Genomic DNA, 27,294 nt, shown 5'->3' with positions numbered 1-27,294 from the left:
TTAAGAAAAGTTGCATCTACAATTTTACCAAAAATTTATCGCTTCGAGCAAATAAATGGTATTTTATTAACATCTAAAAGTCTGTTTAAGAGTTTTCCTTTCAAAGCTTTAGAGACTTCAAGTATGTAAATCTATAACACTTTTAATTGTTATAAATGAAATCATATGTAAAGTCTATAAAAAACAAGCAGAGAAGCCACACGGCTGGTAACGGTCAAGCCATTCTAAGTACCACCCGTTTAACTCACAACGAGTGTAAAATGTCCATCGGTAAAAATAGATGGGTGCTCACAACGAGGGACGGAAGTTGCTCACAACATTTTTACCTATGCTAGATGGGTGCTCACAACGAGGAACGGAAGTTGCTCACAACATTTTTACCGATGCACATTTTACACTCGTTGTGAGTTAAACGGGCGTGTGATTGATTGACTTCTCGTTACTAACTCCTGACCACTTTCTCTTCGGATAACACTCATACAGGCACACGCATGCACGCGACACATACACACACACACACACACACACGCGCGTGCACGCACACACACAAGTGTGAAAAATAGCATATTTTCGTCACCTGTATGTGGATTGACGAATTTTCATTGTCGCACAGTTTAAAACCTTAAAATGTTTAAAAGTATTTAAAGGATATAATGAGACGGATTAAGTTCTTCTCTTAAACTCAAGGGAACATAGCCAGTTGTTATTGTTAACATTAACATCTTAATTTATGAATTTTACTCACTCAATTCACTTCGCAAAGCGAAATATTTATTGTTATAAGGCGATTATTAGCGTGATGTTGTTTACAACCCCGCTAAAAAGCTCGACTTCTCGCTCCGTGCCCCCACTTATTAGTGTGTTTTCCTTCGCGCTCTCACTATTTAAACCTTGACTACTCGTCTGCGCTCCTCGTATTAGTGTGTTTTCGCTCTGCGCCCCTGTGTATTCGTTTTATACATTTATTAAACTTCACAAAATCAGCAACCTTAGTAAATTACTATAGTTTAAAAAATACTTATTCGCTACATACATAAACTTTCTTTTGCGTCTTTAACCCTGCTCGCGATAATTAAAATTAAAGTGAATTGTTTAGTATTTTTTCTATATATTTTTTTATTTTCAATAGACTACATTGTTTACATTTTGCTACACATAACTGCGTGTTATGTGCTACTTTTTCAGTTGTTAAACATCTAATATGCACTTAATCCGTTATTTAATAATAACTAAACACATGTTTAACATTCCTAAATAATTAAAAAAACTGGATTTCAGAAGGTACAATCGAGGTAAAAATTAAGTATAAACAGGTGGTTGGGCTGAAACAATTTCGTTGTTTTTCATGTTCAAACAGTATGTCTTGAAGAAGGGCAAAATCTAGCCTACCCAATTTAACCGAAACAAACTGAAATAATACAACCAATAAAATACCGGTATTTGTATATCTTCACAATCCGCTAATTAAATTGGCATAGCGCAAGCGCAATAATAACAAATGGACGTCTCTAAGGATGATTAAATTGTGATAATAATAAACAAAGTTAAGATTTTGTCTGTAATAATAATCTTATTTTTGGTCCGTAAGATTTTGTGAAAGTTGCATAAATTCTTATAACTATTGTGTGTTAAGTGTGAGAAACTTTTAAGAGTATTTGTGAATAAAGTTTTTTGTATTATCAATCATGAAAGGAGGAATTTTGTTTTTTGTCGTGGCTGCTCTCGCCTTGTTTAATGGCAGACCAGCTAATGCTATACCGGTAATAACTACTCTTACAAAAGCGGTCGAAGTTGTTTCATTTGGAATAGACGTGTACTCGTTTTTTAGTTCAATACTAGGAGGGGAAGACGAGGTTCAAAGTACACCGGCACCTTTCGAGTATGACAGAATAATTAATAGGATATCGGAAAGAATTGAGTCATCGACGGAAGCTATTATATTTAAAATTGAACTTCAAGCATACCTATCAGAATTGCGTGAGGTTGCCCTGACTGTCAAACAACTCCTTATCGACATGGAATACATAATTAAAGCAAAATCTAAGGAAATCAGAGAGGAACAACAGAAAAGATTTCTTAAAAGCTATGAGCTACATAAAATAAAGATATATAAAATCAAAAGTCTCCTCACTTTCAGAGTTCCCGTGTCGGGAATTTCCAATACTCTATTATCTCTTATTACAAATGAATTTGAATGTGGGATGACACGTCTTGAGGAATTCCAGAATTACTACATGACACTAGTTTCTGATGTTGTCGCACTAGACCTATTAAATGAAAGACTTGCAGAGAAGAGCCTTTATAACGAAACATTAGCAACTTGGGAAAATGCAATAACATCTTTGTTTGAGGATTTTGAAAAGCAGAAAGACACTTGCAAAGCGAAATTCTTTGAATTAGTTAAAAAAGATTTCGAGAAAACAACTGATCCTTTACAGATGTATGAAAATAGCAAAACTAAATATCCCAACAAAACAATCGATGTTCTTTTTTTGAAGGGGACATATTGTATTTGGTATCGGAAGAAATATGACAACATCTTAAAAAAGAAACAAGACAAAGCAATGACCTTTGCAGTTATAAATTCCGAAGACAATCTTGTTGCTTCACGCAACAAAGCACAGTATTTGAAGGTAACATTAAAAGCTAAATTCGATAATTGCCTGGGAGACACTGACACAATCCTTTCTTATTTGGATGCTTTAGGAGACGATTTGATATTATGGCTTATGTTTCCACAAGACAGAGCCGCCGAATTTAAAATTCTGCTTCACGAAAGTAAGTATATTTTAAATCCTTTACTTTTGGCTATATTTCTAATACCATAAATCGTTTCATTATTAGGTAAGAACTTCTTCATCTTATGCAACGTTTGTATCATTTGTATTATTTTTCTTGTTGATTGATCTTTAGTTTCCCCACTTATAGTTATTTGCAAAAGTTGTTTATATTAAGGCTTATCTTTACTTTTATTACTTTTGGGTTTTAACATGTGACATATAGAAATAAGTTTCAAGTGACCACCTTTGTCATATTATGAACGTATTATATAATGCCGAAAGAACCGCACAGATTTTTTTTTTAAAAAAGAGTAAATAACGCTTTTAACCCATTACTCCAGATGCATTTTGTGATAAATGGCTTTTTGTCATTGCAAACTTCCTGATACATAAAACTATAAACAATTTACTAATAATCAAGCATATCCTCACTGGACCATAGCCTTTGTAACGGCATGCTCAATCTTAAATTTTTTGTTACCATATAAACGAGGGGAACATCTCAAAATTGCCAAAAATCACTATTTTACGTTGACTTTTTTCCATTAAACAGATTTCAAAGTGATGCAACTTCTTCATAGATTGAGATAGAGTCAAAGGCTTTTCAGTGTTGGTTACACCTTACTTTAAGAACGACTTGAGGTCATTTTTAGCCTCTAACGAGTCCAAAAAGTTCTTGGCGTTGAGGGAGGCAGGAGCCCCTTCAAACCCAAAAGCAAAAGAGGACACATCCCCTCTGGCAGCCCCTGATGTATGTGTTTGTTAGGGAAGGCGCCGAAAAAAATGCTCTCTTTTTAACAACATTTCTCAAACGAAAACAAGTGTTTTGTGCCAAAATAGGACGTTTTTTTCACTACTTGAGGCCTCAAAGGGTGGGAGTCGAAAGAGCATTAAATCGCGTAAACATGTAGGTACAGGGTTAAACGAGTCTTAATTTATATCTATTTGAATTATATCAATAAGCTCTCCATTAATTTATTGACAGATATAAAACAGTATATGTGCAATTGAGTAATTGCAAAAATGTATTCAATAAATATTATCTTGACGTTCATAATTATTGTTTTTATTAACATTTTGATAACGTTTAATGTTTTCTAAGTGTGTCTAAACAAACAAAGTAACAAAAGAACGAAAGAACGTGGAAATTACATTATGATACTTTATGCTCTTTGTTTACATGGTTTTGTGCTTATATAATTTATCGTAAAATGTAATTTGTAAATAAAATCAAAGTACATTTGAAATGGAAGATATGAAAAGGCATGTAAACAAATGTCTGCTACAAAACATAAATTAAAAGTTTTATATTCTTCGTGTAGATGCAATACAAAATAGATCTGAATGGGAATTTCAGTGCTGAGTGTCATCGATTGTTTACACCCTACGCAACTTTGCCTGCTTTTAGCAAAAATAAATTAGTTGTAGATATACCAGTTGTTATTTTAATGAGATCGTGTAAATTAAATAAATTAATTTGCATTATCTTTACGATTTATCAAACTTAAATGCTTTTTTGTCATTCAGACTATACATGTTTTCGATATTGTTTTATACGGACATGTATTGTTACACGTGTAACGATAAATATCATGGATATTATTTTAAACAATCATCTATTGTGAATGTTCTTGTATGTATTATTATAAATGTATCTGCCCTCGATTGATTATATGACAATTTCGCGTTAAGGTTAAATAAAGTTATATGGTATAGAGTCGGGTATATATTATTTGTATATTAAACGATCTGTTAATTGAAATGCTCCGCAGCTAATATAGTAAAACCCCGACAGTTAGGCATGTAAAAAATAGCGTTCGACGCTTATAAACGGTAACTAAGGTTATGATTTAAAAGTAAATTTAGCAATTTTTCAAGTATTAGTAAACCTTCTCACTCGTATTATTTGCGGATTAATGCTGTTAAACATACAGTAATTTTATTTGGTGATAACACTGTAACAGCTGTGTGTTGTGTGCTGTTTGTTGGTGCTCACACCATGTAACATTGTACTTATAGTCTGTTTGAAACTGAAAGTCGGTTTTGACATAAGCCAGGTGTGTACTGTGCACAGAGGTATTAGTTTTTATACAGGAATTAGTGTATTAAATTTGTGTTGTATCTCTAAAAGCTATTTTCAGAAAACACAGCTTTGGGTCAGTGTTGTGATATACTGATAATATTTTTTAGATTAAAATTTCAGGGTTTATGTTTTGTTTTGAGAGATTCACAAAATGTCTGTATACTTCGATGGTGGCCTGAGGTCAAATTGAATTAATATAGATTAAAATATCTGTCCAGCAGCTGTACCCGTAGTTTGATTTTGTGTTTATATATTGTGTTTTATTTACAGTGTTGATATTTGTAGTGAGTTGTAAGACTTCTTAAATAAACTAAACACTTTATTTGGAAATGTTTATTGAAATGATTCTATCATGAAACGTTTTACAGTGAATCACAGAAACCCTCTGAGAATGTAGCTTCATCTGGTTATAGATAAAAGACTGCATTTCAGGTTGCAGTTAAAACTGGTCATGTCAGCTACTCATCTTGAAATTTAATTTTTAGATCTAAATTTTGGACGGGTCTTCACGACGAAAAGTTTAAATTATTACCTTTTCACAAATGACTCTATTTCTGATTATAACAGTTAACTCTGCGAAGAAAGAGCTGCTAAATAAGAACTTTTGGCTTCAGAATTATAAACAAAAGTTCAAAGTCAATCTGTTTCGGATACAAGGGACAAGATGGTTGATGATTTTTCTAAAAAGATTAATACTATGATAACCAAAGTACAGACTCTTGGAAAAAAAACATAGATAACAAAAAAAAATCTTCAATTAAAGACAGATCTTTTTCAAGTCATAGCAGACAATCGTTTTCAGGTTACAAAAGAAAAAAGGTATAACAAACAAAGAAATTATTTTACAGATTATAACAGAGGAAACTTTAGAGGAAGAGGTGTACAATTTAGAAAAAATAATTGCAGTCAGCAGACTGTTAATGCTAAATCAAATAATACTGACATTCTTTCTTTAAACAGGCCTGACGACACTAAAAGTTATCACCCAAAAGTTTAGACTCCTCTGTGGTGGGGCACACTGAGGAAGTCAGCTGCAACAAAAGCTCCAAATTTATTTTGTCAGATAGATTGGTTGGTGAGGTTAATGAGGGCACAGCAAGGATTGGTGGTGTAGACACCAAAGTTAAGTTTGATACACGGGTTATGTGGTTACTTTAATTTCAGAAACTATTTACAGCAGTTTGTCACCAAAACCGGAGTTATTAAGTATTTACATACTGAAGTTGCCAGTGGATGTAAGATCTTAAAATTAAAGATTATGGTTTCTATTCCAGATACTTAAGAAATTTGTGTTTTATGCCGATTTTAGTTGTTCCTGATACAGAGTACATTCAGTCAGTACCTGGTGTTATTTGTATTAATGTTTTACGTTTTTTAGTGTTGGTAAACATATTTCTTCAAGAGATTTTGAAATAGCTGTAGATGCCATGAATTGTGTAAATTCTATTTTAATGTAGTCTTCAAGCAAAACACCAAGTGTTTTTAAGCCTTTTCATGTTACAACTGCTTAAACAGAACCTTTGGGAAACATGGCATGTACCTCATAATGGAAACAATTTAAGAATTTAGATTTTCAGGGTAGTACCGACGATTTGTTCCTTATTATGCAAAAAAAAAATGATACCTTTAAATGATCTGCTTGTATGACATCCAGCCTTCAAGACTTCTATAAGAGTAAGAAGGCCAAAACTCAATGGATATGGGGAGATGCTCAATAAACAGTTTGTGAAAATATTATAGATGGACTTTACAAACGCCCTGTTTAAGTATATGCTGATTTTATCGAACCGTTCATTGTTAACTGTAAATACTCGATGGAAAGACTTGGCACAGTCCTTCATCAGGGGGCAAAATGGAATTGTGCGTGTCATTTGTTATGTCAGCAGAGGTGTACGTGCTAGCGAAAGGAATTATCCAGCACATATGTTGGTGTTTTATGTCTTAACTGACAAATGTCATGATTACTTGTATATTCAGGACAGACAACAACCCCTTAACATAATTGTAACAACCTTAGACGGCCAAGCTGGATGCTGCAGGTCATCGCTGGTTGCAATATGTAATTCTGCTTTAGTGAATTCTAATGTACTTCCTTTAGCAAAAAGTGTCGCTTTTCTAGGTGATAGTGACCTTTAGCTAATATTTAATTCAGAACCTATTATTGATGTTACAGATTCTTCAAGATTTGACTTTTCACAGGAACAGCAAAACGATCCTGATATTGCTAGATTTTACTATATTTTAAACAATGATGTTATTTAGATTCACAGGAAATTAAACAAGAGTCCAAGGCTGTTAAATTTTATATTAGACGTAAAATTTTTCTTTTTATTACATGAGAAAGGTCTTTTTTTTAGAAAGAAAGATCTATATAGTACTAATTTTTTTTCATTTAGTTTTACCGATTCATTTTAGAAGAATTGCCTTGACATGTTTACAATATGAGGGTGGTCATCTGAAGGACGTGATAGGACCTTATGGCTTCTGAAGCAGATTGTTTGGCCCCATATGGAACAAGATGTTTTTAAAAAGATTCGAACTAGTCCATACTACATCAGGAGAAAAGCGCCAACTTAATCTCTACTGCCTATATATTCCTTTACAGAGTTCATATCCTATGGAAATTGTCTGTTTATTTTTCTTCAGAGAAGTCATGTGGTGGATTTGATAATAATGTTATTACTGACCATTTTACTAGGTATATCCAGGTCATACCCGCCAGAAACCAGACAGCCCACTCAACAGAAAGAGTTTTGTTCGAGAACTTCTTCTGCAACTACTCTTTCCTTGCAAGACTATACAGTGATCAACGACGCAACTTCGAGAGTAAAGTTATTATGGAAGTGTGTAGGATTGCAGGTGAAAAGAAGTCTCGAACAACACCCTTCTACGTTTTCGATAATGGACGAACGAGAGTTTTAACTCTACGATAATCGGTATGCTACGAACTTTGGACTCTGAAGGTAAGAGCAATTGGAAGGACTTTCCAAACCTCTTGTTCATGCATAAAATGCAGCGAAACACGGGTCAACTGGCTAGTCTCACGTTATTTGATGTTTGGATGGCATCCATGCCTTGCCATTGATGCATTCTTGGGCATCGAACATCAACAGAAGTCCAAGCCCAGAGAATCCTATGTTGACAAATTGAAGAAGAGGATGGAGTTTGCCTATAAGACTGTCGAAGAAACCCCCATCAAAAAGGGACTGCGACACAATACCTACTATGATGCTAAGGTTAAACATTCCTGCGTTGTTCCGTTTGGACAACCGTCGTGATTTCTAATGTCGTCTTGCCCCGCGCTGAACGATGATACGATAGTGAAAACGCGAAACCACCAGATAGGTATGGTGTATGGGTAAGACCCATAACAACAAACACTGGTCACTCGTTCTGTGTTGTATTTGTCCAATTCTTTTGTATCTTGTATATGTTTCTATGAGAGAAAGATTTCCATTTATTCTTGTAACTTTTTTAAACGTCTGGACACTCAGTTTTTGCTTTTCCTGCCCATTGTTATCTCATACGAGTCAAACGTTCACTAATTGAATACATTTTTAAATGGACTTCTTTGTTGTTTGTTTAGCTTTTCCAAGTTAACCTGATTCAATTTACAATGGCAAAGTAGTTACTTCTACAGACGCTGTGGTAAGAAACATCTCCTAATGATCAAGTTATTTATTGTATTTCTTATTTCGCGTCGATTGTGTTTATATTGTTATTTGATTGTATTTGTTTTTATGTCTTGTAATTATAATGTCTAATTATTTTATTATGATTTAGACCATTTAATTTGGCATTCATGAAAACATCAAACCTACGCCAAGAGTTGGTTTCTGTACTTCCCAAGTAGTATTGAAACCTGTGACATACTCATTTTTTCTTTTGCTTATTTTAAGATTCGACGGCGATCAAGATAAATTCTGCCATAGATGGTACCAACTACATAACTGTTTTTTACGTGCGACCACTTGACGAAGATGCACATTCTAAACTCTCATCGGCTGACTTCGATACAGTGTTTTACGAAGATTTACACGCTGAAGAAGGATCAGATGGTGATAAAAAACGATTGTTGTCGTACAAATCCATTATAATTATAATTTTCTCAATCTGTTCAGCTCTAGCGATCATATTTAATATAGTGATTTTCACACGTTGTCGTTGTGTGCGAAGACATTACTAATAATAAATTCTTTTATATTTCAACTCTTAATCATAAAAGATAACCAATCTGTAAATATCAAAGATATTCATTATAACATATACATTGTATTTAAAAAGAAATAAGATAAACAAAACTACATATGCCTATGCCAAAATGCAAATACAATGAGGCATCACACAAAACATTTGGACATGCATGGCATATCTAGCTACGGGTGACAGGTTATTAACAGCCAAGTTTTTATAGAAGAACTGAAGGAAATAACGGGATCTTTGGTCTGGTTAAGGGACAAGTAACTAACGATAAGCATATTGAGATAATTTCATAGTTTATTAGAATACGACGCGTTTGAAATAATAAAATACAATTAAATTCTTTGTCATCAAGTACACACATGTATTGTTCCACCTCTCTTATCTGCATAATAATTAGCGGTAGCGTGGAGCAGAAGGAACGATGGCACTGACCAAAGTCAAACCAACGAAAACGAATTCTAAATGATACAGTCTATATCATGGCTAATTAACGTTTCAACCACTTTTTATTTGGTTATAATATAAAAAACAACGATTTCATAAAAATAAATTAGCAAAATGATAACGAATTCTGGCAAGACTGTAGGGTGATCAAAGAGACAAAGGACTAAAATGGTCATACACAGCAATGTCAATCACAGACATGGAGTCAAAAATTGCGGTTGATGACGACACTCATCGATAAAAAACATTTGCAGGAAGTCGATGTTTGCTAATCCGTTAGCAAACGCTTTCGTCATGAACAACCGCAACAATCCAATTTCCAATCAGAAGAGATGAGGGTTGTGAAGTTACAGCTCCAGTGTATAGAGTCGATTCATGATTATTTTAACAGACAGAAGTGGCAGGAGAATGGAAAAATCTGGCGAAAGTTCTGGATCGGATGTTTGGTATTCCAGTTCAGCTCAACTGTATTTATGATGTTAAATCTGTCGGGGGACCACTGGCTCTTAAACCATTTTAATTTACGTACCTTTATTGTGCATTGTTAAAAAATATTCCGTGTAAGCAATTCATTAAAATGTTACAAAACTAATGTCCGTGATGAGACTATGCTCCGATTTGACCATTTACAGCAAAGTATTATCGTAATTATAATGCTAAATCATTGCCTACTTTTTATACTGGCGAAGAATGAATTTATTGCCTGATTATAAAGAGAATATTGTGGGTAGGCAGTAGGCATGAAGTCCTCAAAAATATGTGTCACATATTAGGACTCAGAAATGAGTAAGATTATTTCTTTGTGAATATGGCAAGCCTATGTTTTGTCTGAATGAATTAGGAGAAATTTAGATGTAAGATGCTTATGAAATACTTAAAGCCATGTTGAATGTTTCTGCTTTTGTATTGTTTAATGTAATTATTAAAAAAATAATAAATAATGAATACATGCGTCTCGTGCATTATATAGCCTGTTCACCATATTTAATAATATCGAGTTACCAATTAAACAAAAAGTAAGCTTATTTGACAGTTTGGTTGGTTCTATTCTAAATTTCGGCTCTGAAATATGGGGAATGCATGAAGCGACTGACATAGAACTGCTACATGCAAAATTCTTACCTCGCGTATTATGTGTGAAACGCTCAACAAACCTTTCCGCACTTTATGGAGAACTCGGATGCGTACCACTAGCCGTATACTATGTATTCATAAGTCAATTTAATTAACTTGTTTTTTCTTTTCTGAAAACACGTTTTCATGTACCTGCATGTATTGCTTGCTATAAACTTTGTAAAAGAGTTTTATGCAATAAATTTATGTTATGTTATGTTATGAATATTTTTTCCTAAAATTAGCAAAGCGTGAGTGAGTAACAACGCATGTTTTGTGTCAACCAAACAAAATATTAATTTACTATATCTTTACTTATGACTTAAAAGCATCAGAAGCAATGCTTATTCTACTTAATGGACAAAAAGAACCGTTTAGGTTTCAATTAGAAAAGCAAAAAATAAAAAAAGCTTTAATTTGTAAAAACACAACAAAAAAAAAACAACAACATTTCTTACAAAGTTTTATTACTGGCCAACTATTTTGTATACCAGTTACTTTTGCCGTTTTGGTAATCCTCAGTTTTATTCAGGGACAATTCGCTATCCCTATCCGTTCATTTCATTTAACGTTAGTTGCATATTTTCAGGGCCCCATCTCCCATATATTGTAAACGGGTCTGTTACTTTTTATTTTGGAAAGACAAGGCGTATTATTTTCTTCAAATTGGGAAGTTTAAGCGTTATTTTCCTTAAACTGTGTGAAAGAATGAGCGCTTTATTGCAACATTTGTATTAGTCATTTTACACCTATTTGATAAACACAAACCTTTTACTTGAGAGTGTAAAGATTTATTTAAAAAAAAAATGACTTTTGAAAAATTACGACACAGATCAAAATCTGATTTCAATTTCACCACAAAATAATATCTGTATGGGATATGTCAATTACGAGAACCGTTGTTAGTAAGAAATCTGCAAAAGAACTCAGTTATGTGAAGTAATGGCCAAAGAACAAAGTAAGAACAAACTCAATTTTTTTGTTGCAGTCTACAAATATGCATTGTCAAAATTGGCGGACTTCCGAAAACGTACTATTATTATCAAACAAAGCTACGGACTGCCCTTTATAAGAAACCAACATTCAACAAACTGACAGAGATATATGTTTTACTCTTGTTTTAAATGATGACTTCAAAGCAAAACATAAAGGTTTAAATTTTTTTTATCAAATTACATGACATCAGCGAATGGAAAGCATGACAAAACTGTTTTTTATTTGAAAAACATATCAAACATGAAAACCGTAGAATTATGGCATAAAAAGTATACTTTTATGCAAAAATAGCACTAATGCACCTTGGTTTTTGTGCTTTAACATCTTCAAAAGCCCTTAAACTTATACGATCTTTTACCTTGTGACCTCAGGCTTAGAAGAAGAAAAAGGGGTGCATTAAGCATCTATTGTCAATAAGTTGAAACTGCAAAGTTTAAAAGGGTTGCATCTACAATTTTATCAATTTTATTAAAAATTTACCGCCTTGAAGTATGTTGGAGAACTGTTTTACTTTCATAGCTTTAGAGACTTTAAGTATAAAGCCTCTAACAATTTAGAACGTCATTTAAGAAATCATATGTAAAGTCAAAGTAAAACAAACAGAGAAGGCACTTATAAGTAATGGATACAGTACGATTTTTTTATTCAAAACTTTTTTTTTAAAGACGTAAGAAGACAGAAACAACAAATTGACACATTCTGACCCTAGAAAAGTAGTTGAAATTAATTAAGGTAACTATAAGATATGGAAATGTCGGGTCGACATTTGACTGAGCGGGATTGATATCACAGGGTCATTGGTCATTATATATGTAAACGTGGTTCACAACAAATACATTTCTTTAAATTTTGATACCTATTAATTGCAACTATTTTGGCCATATAAGTTTACATAATTTCCAAGTTACCAAATGCATACCTTTTTTGCAAATGAGTATATTATTCTAAATAAGATTTACGCAGTGGTTAATATCAGGTGGAAATTGCTAAAAAGGATCGTGAAAAGGCAGCTTTTAATTTAGGTTCTTCAGGTCGTAATGCGTGCAAAAGAATGGGAATTAGTCTTACCAATTCTCCTTGTACTTTTCAAAAGGTAATATAAAATTGTATGGGGGAGTTCAACATAAAATAATGTTTAAATGATTTTTTTAGATGTTGTCATTATTTTTCCAGAACATTTGAAGAGCCTTTTACTAGTTTTGAAAGTAGTTTTTGAGCATTTTGAAAGACAAGATTTTCAATTGAAGCCGTGAATGAAGTGTGAATTTTCAGTACACATGTCACTTATCCTGGTTATGATATTTCAGCAGAAGGCGTTCATTCTGATCATTACTTCGAGAGTAAGGTTATACAGGAGCTGTATAGGATTGCAGGTGCAGAAGTTTCGAACCACACCCTACTAAGTTTTAGGTAATGGACAAGCCGAGCTTTGGAACTTTGGACTCTGAAGGTAAGAGCAATTGGAAAAACTTCTCAAACCTCTTGTTCATACCTAAAATGCAACGAAACACGAGTGAAATGGCTACTCTCCACATTATTTGATGTTTGGATGGGCACTGATTTATTCTTGGGTATCGATCATCAACAGAGAAGTCCAAGGGCAGATAGTCCTATGTTAACAAATTGAAGAAGAGGGTTGCATTTGTCTATAAGGCTGCCGAAGAACCCCCATCAAATAGGGACAACGCCACAAGACCTACTATGATGCTAAGGTTAGACATTCCTACGTTGTTCCGTTTGAACAATCGTCGTGATTTTTTATTTCGTCCTGGCCCGTGACGAAAGATTGTACGATAGTGAAAACGCGAAACCACCAGATAGGTATGGTGTATGGGTCATACCCATCACAGCAAATGATAAGTATGTATTCTCAAAATAATGACATTTTGTATCCTCATTTTCGTATCTTTTGCAGATTAGGAGAGAATATCATTAATGAGAAATGACTCGTAATTTCAATATCAATGATATTTTGATTTCAGTTCATTATTTATACATTATCTGTGTTTCTCATTACAGCATAGTTATAAAGTATAAGATTTAACATGAAAACCAATATCAGAAGTTATTATTACTTCTGTGTATTCAATTTACATTTCAGGTTTTGAGAGAGTACAAGTTAATGAAATGTGTACATCGCATTTCAAAATGTTGAAGGAAATGCCTTTGTTTTAATCATTCATATTTAATGCATTTTATCTGATTTTCGTGTTTTGTTTCTGAAAATGCTGCATTAATCTTTCAGAAATTTTGATGCAGTACCTTTAATGCTAAAAAATTAGTGTTATACCATTAACAAGCTAAAGTTGGTTATGTGCCTTTAATGTTACATTACTTATGATATTTAATTTTTACTTCATTGTAACAAAAAATCTTATATTACTATTTCAATATGCACAAATGAGATAGAAAATGTGTTTTAAATAGGTGTTTTATTGTAGATTGGTGCAAAATAAAACATGATTGTTGATATTTTCATTTTTGGCATAGGTATTCTATTTTTCTAATTATGTATTAAAATCATTACAAAATGATCAGTATTTTAACCTCATTTTGCGAAATTTATTTAAGTTTAACAAGTGAGTTTGACATATTCACTTTTTTCTTTTGTTTATTTTAAGATTCGACGGCGATCAAGATAAATTCTGCCATAGATGGTACCAACTACATAACTGTCCTTTATGTTCAAGCACTTGACGAAGATGCACATTCTAAACTCTCATCGGCTGACTTCGATACAGCCTTTTACGATGATTTACACGTTGAAGAAGGATCTGATGGAAATAAAAAACAACTGCTGCCAGATAATTTCATTAAAACTGTGATTATCCCAATTTGTTCAGCTCTAGCGATCACTTCTATAGTGATTTTTATATGTTGGTGGCGAAGACGAAAACGACTGAGAGAACCTTATTGGGACCATTCTTTTTCTAAAGACACGCCCTCATCATATCCAGGTACGAACATTTTTAAAAATAAAAACATTAAGTCTGTGGGATACTAGGAGACTGAACTCCGCATTCTTGAATTTGCAAATATGCTAAAACTAGAACTATCGCTGAATGCGATTCATACCCCCACCAATGTCCTTGACAGAAGACCACTAGGAAAGGAGGTTAAGGGAATTACTTATGTGGCACAAAAACATAAAAAGAAATTATCTCTGGTGAAAAAAAGACTAATTGTACAGGTAATAGTATAAATATATATTATCAAATCATGTTGAAACAGTTACAAATAACCTTTCATTTTCCCAATGTATTAAACATTTTATTTATAAGTCAATTTTTGACCTTCAAGTGTGACCTTGACCTTAATCTGGCACAAGGGTAAGATGGGTTTTGCACATCACCCAATTTGGTTGAACATTTGAGTAAAGTTTGAAGAAAATCCTTCCATTAGTATAGAATTTATTAAGTAGACACAATATATTGTCTAGTATTGGTTGTATGTAAATTTGAAGACTTAAAAAGGGGCATAACTTTGTCAAAATGCAATACAGAGTAATGAAACTTGACCTGCATATCTTATTTGCCACACCTCATATATCTCTTAAGTTTCAAGCAAATGCCTGCACTAGTTTCAGAATTATTCAAGTACATGTTAAAATTTAAGAACATTTTCTAAGTCAATTTTTGACTTTCAAGTGTGACCTTGACCTTTACCCGGCACAAAGGTGACATGGATTCTGCACATAACCTTGTTGAGGTGAAAATTTGAGTAAAGTTTGAAGAAAATTCTTCCATTAGTATAGGATTTATAGAGAGGACACAACATATTGGCAAATATTTGATTGCATGTAAATTTGAAGACTTAAAAAGGGGCATAACTTTGGTAAAATGCAATACAGAGTTATGAAACTTGAACGAACAGCATATCGGAATTGTGACCCTTCAAAAATATTTTAAGTTTCAAGCAAATACCTTTTCTAGATTTAGAAATATTCAAATAAATGTTAAAATTTAAGAATATTTTCTAAGTCAATTTTTGACCTTAAAGTGCGACCTTGACCTTAAGCCAGCAAAAGAGTGACATAAGTTCTGCACATCCCCTGGTTGAGATGAACATTAGAGCCAAGATTGAAGAAAATTTTTCAATTAGTGTAGGACTTACAGAGCGGACATGACATACTGTGTAATATTAGATTGTTTGATATTTGACCTTCAATTGAGACCTTGACCTTGAGCTGACACATGGGCAACATGGATTCTGCACATCCCCTTGTTGAGGTGAATATTTGAGCCAAGTTTGAAGAAAATCTTTCAAGTAGTGTAGGACTTACAGAGTGGACACGACATACTGTGTAATATTAAATTGTTTGATATTTGACCTTCAATTGTGACCTTGACCTTGAGCTGACACATGGGTTCTGCACATCCCCTGGTTGAGGTGAACATTTGAGCCAAGTTTGAAGAAAATCTTTTAAGTAGTGTAGGACTTACAGAGCGGACACGACATACTGTGTAATATTTGAGTGTTTGATATTTGACCTTCAATTGTGACCTTGACCTTGAACTGACACATGGACGACATGGGTTCTGCACATCCCCTGGTTGAGGTGAACATTTGAGCCAAGTTTGAAGAAAATCTTTCAAGTAGGGTAGGACTTACAGAGCGGACACGACATACTGTGTAATATTTGATAGTGTTTGATATTTGACCTTCAATTGTGACCTTGACCTTGAACTGACACATGGGCAATATGGGTTCTGCACATCCCCTTGTTGAGGTGAACATTTGAGCCAAGTTTGAAGAAAATCCTTCAATTGGTATAGGAGTTATAGAGCGGACACGAAAATGGAGACGGACCGACGGACGGACGGACCGACCGACCGACCGACGCGACAAAGCGAATCCATTATAGCCCCCCCCCACATTTTGTGGTGGGGGTATAATAAAATGATGTAATAATAAAATGGAAACTGAGACAAATAAACAAAATCTATCTGTTAAACTTTCGTATTTCACAATCTCACGCAGTATTTTTACACGGTTTGATGAATTTGGTAGAATTTTAAATATTTATTTTATTTATTAATAAAATAAGTTTCATTACTTGTTGCAAGATATATTTTAGGCTTAGAAATAATAATAGTTTTGACACGAGAAAATGTACTGGTACGTACGACGCCATGATTTCTTCATTTCGATATTTGAATTATTAAAAGGATATACGAAAAAGTAGTTTCAAAAATGTTAAAAAGCATAACGATTTGAAAAAATGTCGGTAATAGATGAAAATGCTAACACATTTGGTAACTTAAAACAAAATGGTGGAAATTGATCAACTCCAAGGGCCAACGATTTTCGCTCAATGCATTATGGGTATGGACGGGAATTTTTTTTATTTCTTATCCCCTTGTAATATATGTCTCTGTAATATGGATCTTTGATAGTCCTATACATGGTTATACGAACTAAAATTTATGTTAAGGGTTTTTATTGATATCTTATTACTGAGTTATAAAAACCAAAAAGAAAGTTGACAACATTCTTCTTACAATCCACTACTGTAGCTTATACATGTATAAACATAAAAGATAATTAATTCAACATGGTCATATGCCATGACAGTTTTTAGAAAATATCCCTCGATCCTATATGCCAGGGTCCAAAATCGTATTTGTCGTTTTTGCGACTCCGTAAAAATGGTATTACCCGGCGTGCATATATATTGACGTGACGACGTTATTTGCGTTATACTCATATAAACATGAAAAAGGCTGTTTTTCACTTCAAACGGTCTATATTTTTGGTATGTGATAAAAAGAATATTAAATTCGTGCAAGTTCATTACTGAATTTATTGAATTCGTTGAATAAAATTTTAGAAGCTCGCGTAATATAATTTTATTGAACTGGTTGAATAAATTCAGTATTAAACTTACACTTATTCAATTTCCTTTATTTGAAATTTGTCAATAGCTTTTTTTATTAAATAGGGGAATATCTAACTTTGATTCATATTTTTTGACAGAATCTCCTGTGAGTACAAATGGATATCCCAAGCCAGAAAGTGAGTATACAAACACATTTCAGTTATCCTTTTTTTCTTACACTTATTTATTACTCTTAATTATTTTATTGTACAATTAACACATTCTGTTATACCACCATGACCCCTTTGTTGCATATTATTACGACCTGGTCACATGTCTTAAACGTTAAACTTGTTTTCCGCTATTTTGACAACGTTTAAAAATGCATAATCATATCATAATTTCATTAAGATAACAACGTACACTCTCCTTTAATGTGAGAGGAACGGAATGTTTTTTGGCACTTTTTTGCGCTTTCATTTCATGCCAAGACCCGGATATAATTCTCTAACGAATTAAACACGTGAATTTTTTGTCGTCATCTCAGGAAGAATTTCATAAAGCCACTTGGATATCACAGTTGAACAGCACTCAGCATTATTCATATACAAGAGCGATCAGTAATCACATGTGTCGCCTCATGATGGCCAATTTCATGTTGGGACAAATTTTGTGACAGACGGACAGACAGACGGACAGTGCACAACTAGACTAACCACTTTGTACTGATCATTCCTGTAAAGTTTGGATAAAATTGCACCAGTAGTTTATGAGGAGTAGTCCGGACAAGCTTTTGTGTATCTGGCAACACACAGAAAAAAACACCTTTTTATCAAAGGGCCATAACCCGGCCAAAAATCATTCAACCAGAAAACCCGTGCTATATGCGCAAGGACTTGAGCTACAGACCAATCCTGTAAAGTTTCATTGAAATTGCATTAGTGGTATAAGAGAAGAAGTAGTCTGGACAAACTTTAAAAATAAAAATCATTAAAGGGCCATAACTCTGACAAAAATCATTGAACCGGAAAATGCTGACAATATGCACAACTAGACTTGGTACTGATCATTCTTGAAAAGTTTGGATGAAATTACACCAGTAGTTTATGAGGAGTAGTCCGGACAAGCTTTTGTGTATCTGGCAACACACAGAAAAAGAAACCTTTTTATCAAAGGGCCATAACTCGGCCAAAAATCATTCAACCGGAAAACCCGTGCAATATGCGCAAGGACTTGAGCTACAGATCAATCCTGTAAAGTTTCATTGAAATTGCATTAGTGGTATAAGAGAAGTAGTCCGGACAAACTTTAAAATTAAAAATTATTAAAGGGCCATAACTCTGACAAAAATCATTGAACCGGAAAATCCTGACAATATGCACAACTAGACTTGGTACTGATCATTCCTGTAAAGTTTGGATGAAATTGCACCAGTAGTTTATGAGGAGTAGTCCGGACAAGTTTTGTGACGGACGGACGGACAGACGGACAGACAGACAGACAGACAGACGGACGACGGAGAAGTGATCCCTATATGTCGCCACTACTCCGTAGAGGCGACACAAAAATGGACAGGGAAAATAGTTTTGCAATCTGAGAGAAAATCGGAATATAATTTTTCTATCGTGAATCAACTCGTATTCGCACGTTTGATAGATGGTGATATTCGACGTATTATACGAAGTTTTGGTGTCATGATTTCGTAAAAAACGTGACACGGCGTTGAAATTGTAAGTTATGTGAAAAGCTTATAAGATAGGGATCATAAGTACCTACCGGCTCCATTGTTACAAGCGGTAAAGTAAATCACTTAACAGGTCTGCAAATAGATACCGACCTGTTATTGTTCTATTGTTCTCTATACAAAAGAAAATATGTGATGTCGAGGAACTCGTGCATTTAAGATGTGGCATTGCATAATAATAGTCGTATATGTAATATGTAATGCAGGAATTGTGCAAAAGAAAAAAAATCACACACACGAAAACAAAATACGCTAATAAATTGTGTAAATTTATAGGGGTGGGGGTGGGGGTGACCAATTCGACTAGGAAAAGGACCGGTATATATTTACATTTTCATGTTCATCAAATTAAAAGAAAGAAATTAGATTAAATAAATTATATTGCATTATTAATAATTATTCATAGAAGCCTGTCACTGACTTTCCTTTTAAAATATTCGTATATATTATATCATAAATAACCTGAACATATATTTACCATGAAATTAATTATTTATAAAGATAAAATATTCCATACCTAAAATAACCTGAACATATATTTACCATGAAATTAATTATTTATAAAGATAAAATATTCCATGCCTAAAATAACCTGAACATATATTTACCATGAAATTAATCATTTATAAGGATAAAATATTCCATGCCAATTTTTATATCATTATTATTATTATTATTATTATTATTACAAAATAATGAGCTTACCTTTGCTTTCTTTATATCAATGATTTGAAACAGAAATCTCGACAAGCTCTGTTTTCATTTTATGTGACTCATCTCAACAAGTACATTTACCATAATGAAACCCCACGATAAACACGAGAATTTTCAAATAACACCTGAATTGTGAACTAATGAATTACAAGAGCGTAGCGGTTTGTATATTTGAATATATTCTTATACATAATACAGAACATAAATATAAGGTTTCTTGTGAAAAATATTAATAAATAATGAGTTAAAAAATGATGTTTGAATATCAAAAGAGCATGTAGGTAAGATAGTTACCGCACTCGGAATAGGCCTGCATAGTATCTACAGACCCAGGTTGCCTTATAAAAAACCCACTTTCGGTCTTCAGATCGCCACCCGGGTCTGTAAACAATATGCAGACCTATTCCTCGTACGGCAACTATTACTTATTAGGAGAATATTTTCCGCGACTGATTGACATCAGAAAGAAATGACATGGGATTCTTGTAGGTCACTTGGTATCTTCAGGAAATTGAAGTGTAGGTAAAAACTTACTTATTTTAAACGTTATCATATTCTGTCCAAACTTGTTCACATGTTAGACACGTAACCATGTCACACTAAGTATACTTATAGTATAAGTTATACAAAATAATGGTTTTAGTTTTAAATATTCAGGGGCGGAGAATGACACAGTCTTCAGTACAAGTGGAATTGATTATTTGCCACGAATTAGTGAGTAAACAAACACATTTCAGTTGTCTCTTTTTATCTTACACTTATTTATTATACTTATTTAATTATGCAAATATCACATTCTATTAGACTTTAACTCTTAATCACTGTAAATATTTTCTGTTTACAGCAATATTGACGATTAGGGATGTCGATAATTCTTACATTAAAGCATGCGATTTAGCATCGTCTAAATTTTTTAACATCTAAACAATTACTCACTTTTCATCCGTTCAATATAGCATAGTTGTAAGAACGCAGAGACACTGGTTCATATCTTTGAATAAGCATTTTTTCTATTTTTTAAAGAAATTTATTTCAAATAAAAGGATTTCATTTCTTCATAAGAACATTACGTTTAACACAGATCGCATTCAACAGACTGAATTAGAGTCACATTCGCCGATAAATTAGGGTGTTGAATGACCGAATAAATAGCAATGGAAGAAAATAAATGTATATATTTATACAACTGATCAAAAGAGAAAACCAAAACTTTCGTGACAAACTATAAAAAATATATTCAAAAGCACAATAAAAAGTGCAAAGTTGCAGACTTAAACTTGCAAAACATATTCATAACTGGGCTGTTCATAACCTGTACTTGCAAACCACTACGCTACTGCGATAACATGTGTATACACACTATTAATCTTCTGTATAGCAATTAAAATGCTAAATGTAATAATTGAATTACTTGAACAACCCAGTATATAATCATTATGGTCTGACCGAATATTGTAAACGTTATCGTGTTCGACTTAGTGCAATGAGGCATCGCACATAGAATGTCTAGCATCGAATGACAGGTTATTAATCAAGTCATAATAAAAAAACTAAAGGACATAACAGGATCTTAGGTAGGGACAAGGGACAAGTAACAAACAATACACTTATTGAGAAAATTTCATAGTTTATTAGAATACTACGCGATTGAAAAAAATACAATTAATTAATCCTTGTCCTATGACAAGTATACAAATGTATGATGAAATTAATTGATTATTTAATTAAATATTGATATATGTTAATTAAAGTTTTGGTCGACGACAAAAAAGCCCGGACACTGGAAAGTCTCTACGAAGTAAAAAAAAATCCATTATTTCCATTGGCACAAATTTCTTAAAGTTTACAAGCGTCCCAGAATCAGTCGCAGACCAAACATTGACTGACGGTAACTTGCACTTTCCAGTACCGTCCATGAACAGGCTCAATCAAACCGAGCCTGCAACATTTTCAATTTTGCCGTGTTGGGCTGTCTTTAGGGATTCCGTATTTATCTATTTCTGAGGGTTATTATAGAACCAAAAATAGTTATAAATACAATGGCACCAAAAAATACTAGAAGTCTTCGACGTTGTCAGAAACAGTCGCTGACCAGTGAAAAGATTTAGGCAACAAACATATCAATTCAGAAGCATAGGGAGTGAAAGAAGATGCATAAGGAGTAAAAGATATCTGTTAAGGAATGTTCCGCTAGATTATTTGAAATTTATATCTTTAAATATGCAAATACTGTTTATTGACATTTTTTTGTATCGTCTGCAAGTTAAGTGACAAGAGTAACATTTTACAGTGAATTCGACATTCACTTTGCACTTGGCTATTAAACTATAATCTTTTATGCAACAGGTTCCCTAAGGTAGCTTTAAACAGCCGAAAAATCTTAAAAATTAGTAAACTGCTGTTTTAAAATTGTTTGTTGTGTTGCATAAAAATCAAACGTTTCTCTCTTAGAATTAAGTAACACAGACGCTCTACTGTTAAAAATGGACCGTGCAGGAAGAAAATGAAAAAGGGCCTGAAATTGCTACGGCCCGAAAATGCTTGGAAACCAGCATACATGTTCATCCTGAGAAAATTTGATCTTTTGGATAATCTGTTGTAGTAACATAATTTCCGTACTAGGCAGAGAATCTAAACACATTACTATGATACAGACAAACGGAGAACTGAAAAAGTCTAAGATCTTCAATGTCATTCATTCATTCATTCAATCATTCATTCATTCATTCATTCATTCATTCTCATTCGTTCATTCAATGTCATAAATGAATGGCCAATGGCCTTCAGAATGTTTCTGTGGTTCTTAATGGTAGGGATCTAATTTATTTTATGCTTCTGAATGGATAACTGATTTATCCGTGTATATCATTTGAAAATTTCATGGTGAAAATTATTTAGATTTATTTCATGCTTACCAGTGGATTACTGATTTATCCGTGAAAATGATATTTGATAATTTCACAGTGAAAATTACCAAAAATATAATTTCACACTTTTCAATGACGAAACTACTTTTTTAAGTTTTCCCATGTGGTACCTCAATTTTATTTTTGTTGACAATTCTGACATTGTCAGGGCTGTTGTTAAACTTGATAAATAACTTGAATTTCAAAAGTTTTCCATGTTTTCCAATTTCCTAGCCGCCTTTTGAATGTTAACACATGTGTGAAAACTTATTTCTCAAATAATTTTTCATTCTTCGAAAAAGATATATGGCTGAATAAATCCAAATGATATCCCTCTGAATCAAACACAATTATTTCCCTCCCGTGAAATACACAACTTTTAAAAATGGCGGACGCTTACATTTCACAAAGCTAGGTCTTATATAAATCCGCAGTAAGTAACGGAAAAAGGTCGGATGGTGTGACTTTTTCTTCTTCTAGAATTGTTTGTTTTTATTATTAAAACAAGCGATCATTCATATTTTTTGAATAAAAGGAATAGTATCACCGCCATTAAACGTTGATTGTCGAACTTATTTTTCAGCCTATTGCATTTTATGAGAAGTTCGACTTATAGACGCTACCAGTGGGGAAAACAGATTTTAATATTTAAGTTAATATTAAGGAAATTTCGTTTTAACTTATTTTTAAGCATAAAATAAAAAGAAAATTTGTTTGTTTATGTATAAGATGTAATTGTAATTCATCTCGTGAACTTTAAAAACAGTATTCTCACTCGTGGCTACGCCACTGGTGATAATACCATTTTTAAAACCCATTCGATGAAATAAATTTCATCTTAAACACAAACAAACAAATATCATCTATATCATTTTACATTTTTAATGTAGACACTACTTTTAAAGATTTTCCCGATGTGATACATCACTTTTATTAATGCTTTTAATTCCGACATATCTAGAGCTTTTTAAAGCAAAGCAAAGCTGAAATTGATAAATAACTTCAATTTCAAACTTAATGAAAAAAAGATAAAATTTACTTTAATTAATTGAACTTACCGCAAATTTATCTGTACTGATTCGTCTCTTCGGTTTGATTTCGTTCAATAGTCTGATTATAACTCTTCCTCCATCATGCAAAACTGCGTTTGATGACATCTGTGCAAAATTAAGTATTCTATGTGCAATAACTGTAAAAACTGTGTAAAAGCAATGACAGTCATCTTCCCGAAGGATAGCCTTAAAAAAGATTCCACGTTTTCCAAATTCCTAGTTGCTTTTTGAATGTATACACTTTATGTATTGTTTGTAACAGTCCGCGAATGAGTATTCTTTCTTATGATAGATGTTAAATTATCCAATCCAAATAGAATCCCTTCGAGTCAAACACATTTTAATATTTCCTCGCTTGAAATAAACATCTTTTAAAATGGCTGTCGTGATAGAGACTTATATCTCCCTCTACTATATTAGTGTACAAATCAGAATTAAATTCGGCATGGGGTTACTTTTTCATCTTCCAAAAATGTTTGTGTTAATGTTTAAAACAATGGATTATTCATATTGTTTGAAATAATATCCACGGCATTTAATGTTGATTTAAACTTATTTTTCTGCATAAGACTTCCGGTATTTAGATCTATATTATAAGAAATTCATCTGAAATTTAGGATACCAGTTGGGAAAACAATGCAAGTTAATATTGAAGGAATTTCATTCATTTAAACTTGTATTTGAGCATTAATAAAGAAAACTTGTTTGTTTGTTGTTTAGGATGTAATTGTGTTTCATCTCATGAACTTTAAAAACAGTATTCTGACGAGTGGCACACTCGATGACACAATATTTCATTTTACACACAAACAAATATCCTCTATGTATTGCTTGCAATACTATGATAAGTGCTTGTTCATTTAATTGTGTACTTGAATATTTTTATTTCAACTATTTTTATCATATTTTACATTTCATTGTCCAACTAAAACTACATTCTGTGAAGTCATACTCCATCTTAACTTTCACAGAATAGTTTTTTTTGTTATTCAAATTTAAAACTTGAATTTTCATTTATCAGGATTGTCCACGAGCGGACAGAGGCAGTCGACGTCAGATCCATACTACCGATATGACAATCGGAGTGGAAATCTTTCTCCTTCAAGTGAACAGTTTCAATCGAATTCAGCTAAAAACTACTTTCGATATTGGTGACAGTTTGTTTTTGTTTTATAAAAAGTGGATATAAGGCCCTGAATTCTTACCAGATCTGCCATCACTGATCAGTCAGAGATGTGTTGTTTAATTTCCTTTTTTTATAAAATATGTTAATATCTTCCTTTTATGATTAAATCTGACTGGCTTACTTGTGTGTATATATACTGGACAAAAGTTCTGTGAAGTCAGTCAGAGTAAAATATGTTATAGGAATTCTCATAGAGCTGACTCATGAAAAATTGTGAAAAAATTTAAAGAATTTCAACGCAAATAAATTCTGCACCATGTATGGATTTGCATCATGCTGACGGATAATATAGATTTTTGTATTATGTTTAATGTTTTCTTTTTTGTTATTTTTGATATTAAATCAAAGACAATAAACAAACCCTTTCTTATAGAAGTTCTAAAGCTAGAATCATTTGGTTTGCTTCTGCATTTTTTTTCTAATATCTACTAGTATATCAAGAGTTCTTGGAGTTCGCTTAAAGTGTTCGTTGTTTGATGGTTCAAATCCCTGCCCAGGCAACCGAAAACAATTTGTGTAGAAACATTTGCTCTGAAGATATTTGTCATGATATGAAAATTATGGTTGTTCTTAAAGAAGCAGAAGCAGTAGCAGCAGAAATAGCACCACCACCACCAACAACAAAGTTCATAAAAAACAAGTAGAGATTTTGATGCTAAAGCATCAAGTCGCCGGATAGAAATATGATTGCATTATCATAAATAAAAGAAAATATCAGTTTAATGGTTCGAGTATAAAGAAAAGAGGAACAATAAGTTGAGTAATGTTTATTCATAAACACGTTTTCATTTACTTGCCACAATTATATCTTCCTTGATGAGAGTTTTATGCAAAAAATTCATCTCATGTTATAATAAAACATCATATTTGAATCAAACTTGCTTAGCAATGTTGTCAAGAAACTGTTATCATTATTAAATAAGCAAGTATTGTTTGGCAATATTTACCCGAGACTCAATAATTTTCGGGAGCTGTTTCGTTTGCTTACATAACTTATTATGATTAATGTTAACGATTTTATTGTAAGTATAATTACATGTATAATAATAAAAATTAATACTGCTCGATGGCCTAGTGGTAAGTATGACGAAGTTGGAACCTACATGTAGTAGGCGCAAGTTCGAATCTCGGACAAATCCTGTGTGTAGTTTTCATAAATTGATTTTTATTATATCTTTTAACTTTATGAAACATAAGTTGATAAATCGTGTGTTTCATTTCTAGCACTTTTTTATTTCATAATTTTGATAAACGGTCAAGTTTTGCAAAATACAAAAAGTATTATAAAAGAAAACATAAAAAATCACTTTATCGAACCTACAGTCTTCAATTTGAAACTAACTTAAAATCTAACACCTTGTCATCGAGGCTTGTAAAGCAAGTGATATGATTATAATTCTATTTGTAATTCTACTTTATACATATACCGTTGTACGTATGGTTTTCTTCAGCATCCGATAATTACCAACAAATTATTACCGATCATCGAATATTTGCAAATTGACTATGAAAATATATATGATTAATTATTGCATAAAACAATGCAATTCTACTGTAAAAGTGGTGTCTGCATAAACAAATTATTCTTATGCACTATCGAAAAAATATATTATTTAGCTGAAATCAATATTCCTGTCGTTACATACGATAAAGTTAATGTTTAATTGCCTTTCAGTGGGATAAACTATCAACACAAAGATGGTTTATTAGTTTTCTCTTTGTATCCAATACGATTCCGACCTCTACTGTCATACCGAAATTTTTCATACAAAATTACTTTGATTTGCACTTTATCAGCTGCCAACCATTCACATGTTACCTGTATGTCTATCTTATCAGTCATTTGTTACTAATAATAGATTTCATAACAATAACATACAACGTGTAGTCACGTGATTCTGGGAGAAACTGTTTATAATAAATAAGGTAAAAAATAGAATAGGTCTCATAAGATACAAACAACCAGATAATTTAAAAGTGTCATTTCAAATATCATGCATGATTTATTTATCATAAAATAGCAACGCTTTACACTTTAAAAAAAGTAAAAGCATCCCTAAATTCAATGACTGGTCCATAGGGATACGTCATTAATTCATTTTATAAATATTGTAATGTTGCTTTTTACGATGACAGTATTCGAATATTTCATTTTCATTTAGCAACATTATTGTATGTTTGAATTTTTGAGATTACTGAAAACAATTGTAGTCTTTAATTGTTCAGGAATTGTTATGCTTTTATTTACAGAAATT

At 32.7% G+C, this 27,294-nt stretch overlaps 1 protein-coding gene and 1 long non-coding RNA gene across 3 annotated transcripts; both read left to right on the top strand.

Moving 5' to 3' along the window:
- The first annotated feature begins 1,490 nt into the window (after positions 1–1,490).
- Positions 1,491–14,659, top strand: LOC132737851 (uncharacterized). Of its 2 annotated transcripts, none has more exons than XM_060725215.1 (2): positions 1,491–2,778; positions 14,241–14,659. In XM_060725215.1, the coding sequence occupies exons 1-2, from the start codon at positions 1,686–1,688 to the stop codon at positions 14,621–14,623; spliced, it is 1,476 nt and encodes a 491-aa protein (XP_060581198.1). In that variant the 5' UTR covers positions 1,491–1,685; the 3' UTR covers positions 14,624–14,659. The 2 variants fall into 2 exon arrangements, with proteins under 2 accessions (XP_060581198.1, XP_060581207.1); XM_060725224.1 differs by lacking the exon at positions 14,241–14,659 and adding an exon at positions 8,763–10,369.
- A 5,844-nt stretch (positions 14,660–20,503) lies between these two features.
- On the top strand, positions 20,504–25,350 carry LOC132737837 (uncharacterized). Its single transcript, XR_009626789.1, has 2 exons — positions 20,504–20,609; positions 24,875–25,350. It is a non-coding gene; the product is annotated as an uncharacterized LOC132737837 (long non-coding RNA).
- The last annotated feature ends 1,944 nt before the right edge of the window (positions 25,351–27,294 follow it).

Source organism: Ruditapes philippinarum, unplaced genomic scaffold (assembly GCF_026571515.1).
Source record: "Ruditapes philippinarum isolate M1 unplaced genomic scaffold, ASM2657151v2 ctg6941_1_1_1_1, whole genome shotgun sequence".
Classification (NCBI taxonomy): Eukaryota; Metazoa; Mollusca; class Bivalvia; order Venerida; family Veneridae; genus Ruditapes; species Ruditapes philippinarum.
This window is presented reverse-complemented; position numbering and strand designations above follow the sequence as displayed.

Excerpts from the sequence above, each read along its gene's own strand:
- LOC132737851 (XM_060725215.1), top strand. The coding sequence starts at position 1,686 with ATGAAAGGAGGAATTTTGTTTTTTGTCGTGGCTGCTCTCGCCTTGTTT. Across the intron at positions 2,779-14,240 it reads TAAAATTCTGCTTCACGAAA|ATTCGACGGCGATCAAGATA; the intron begins GTAAGTATATTT and ends GTTTATTTTAAG.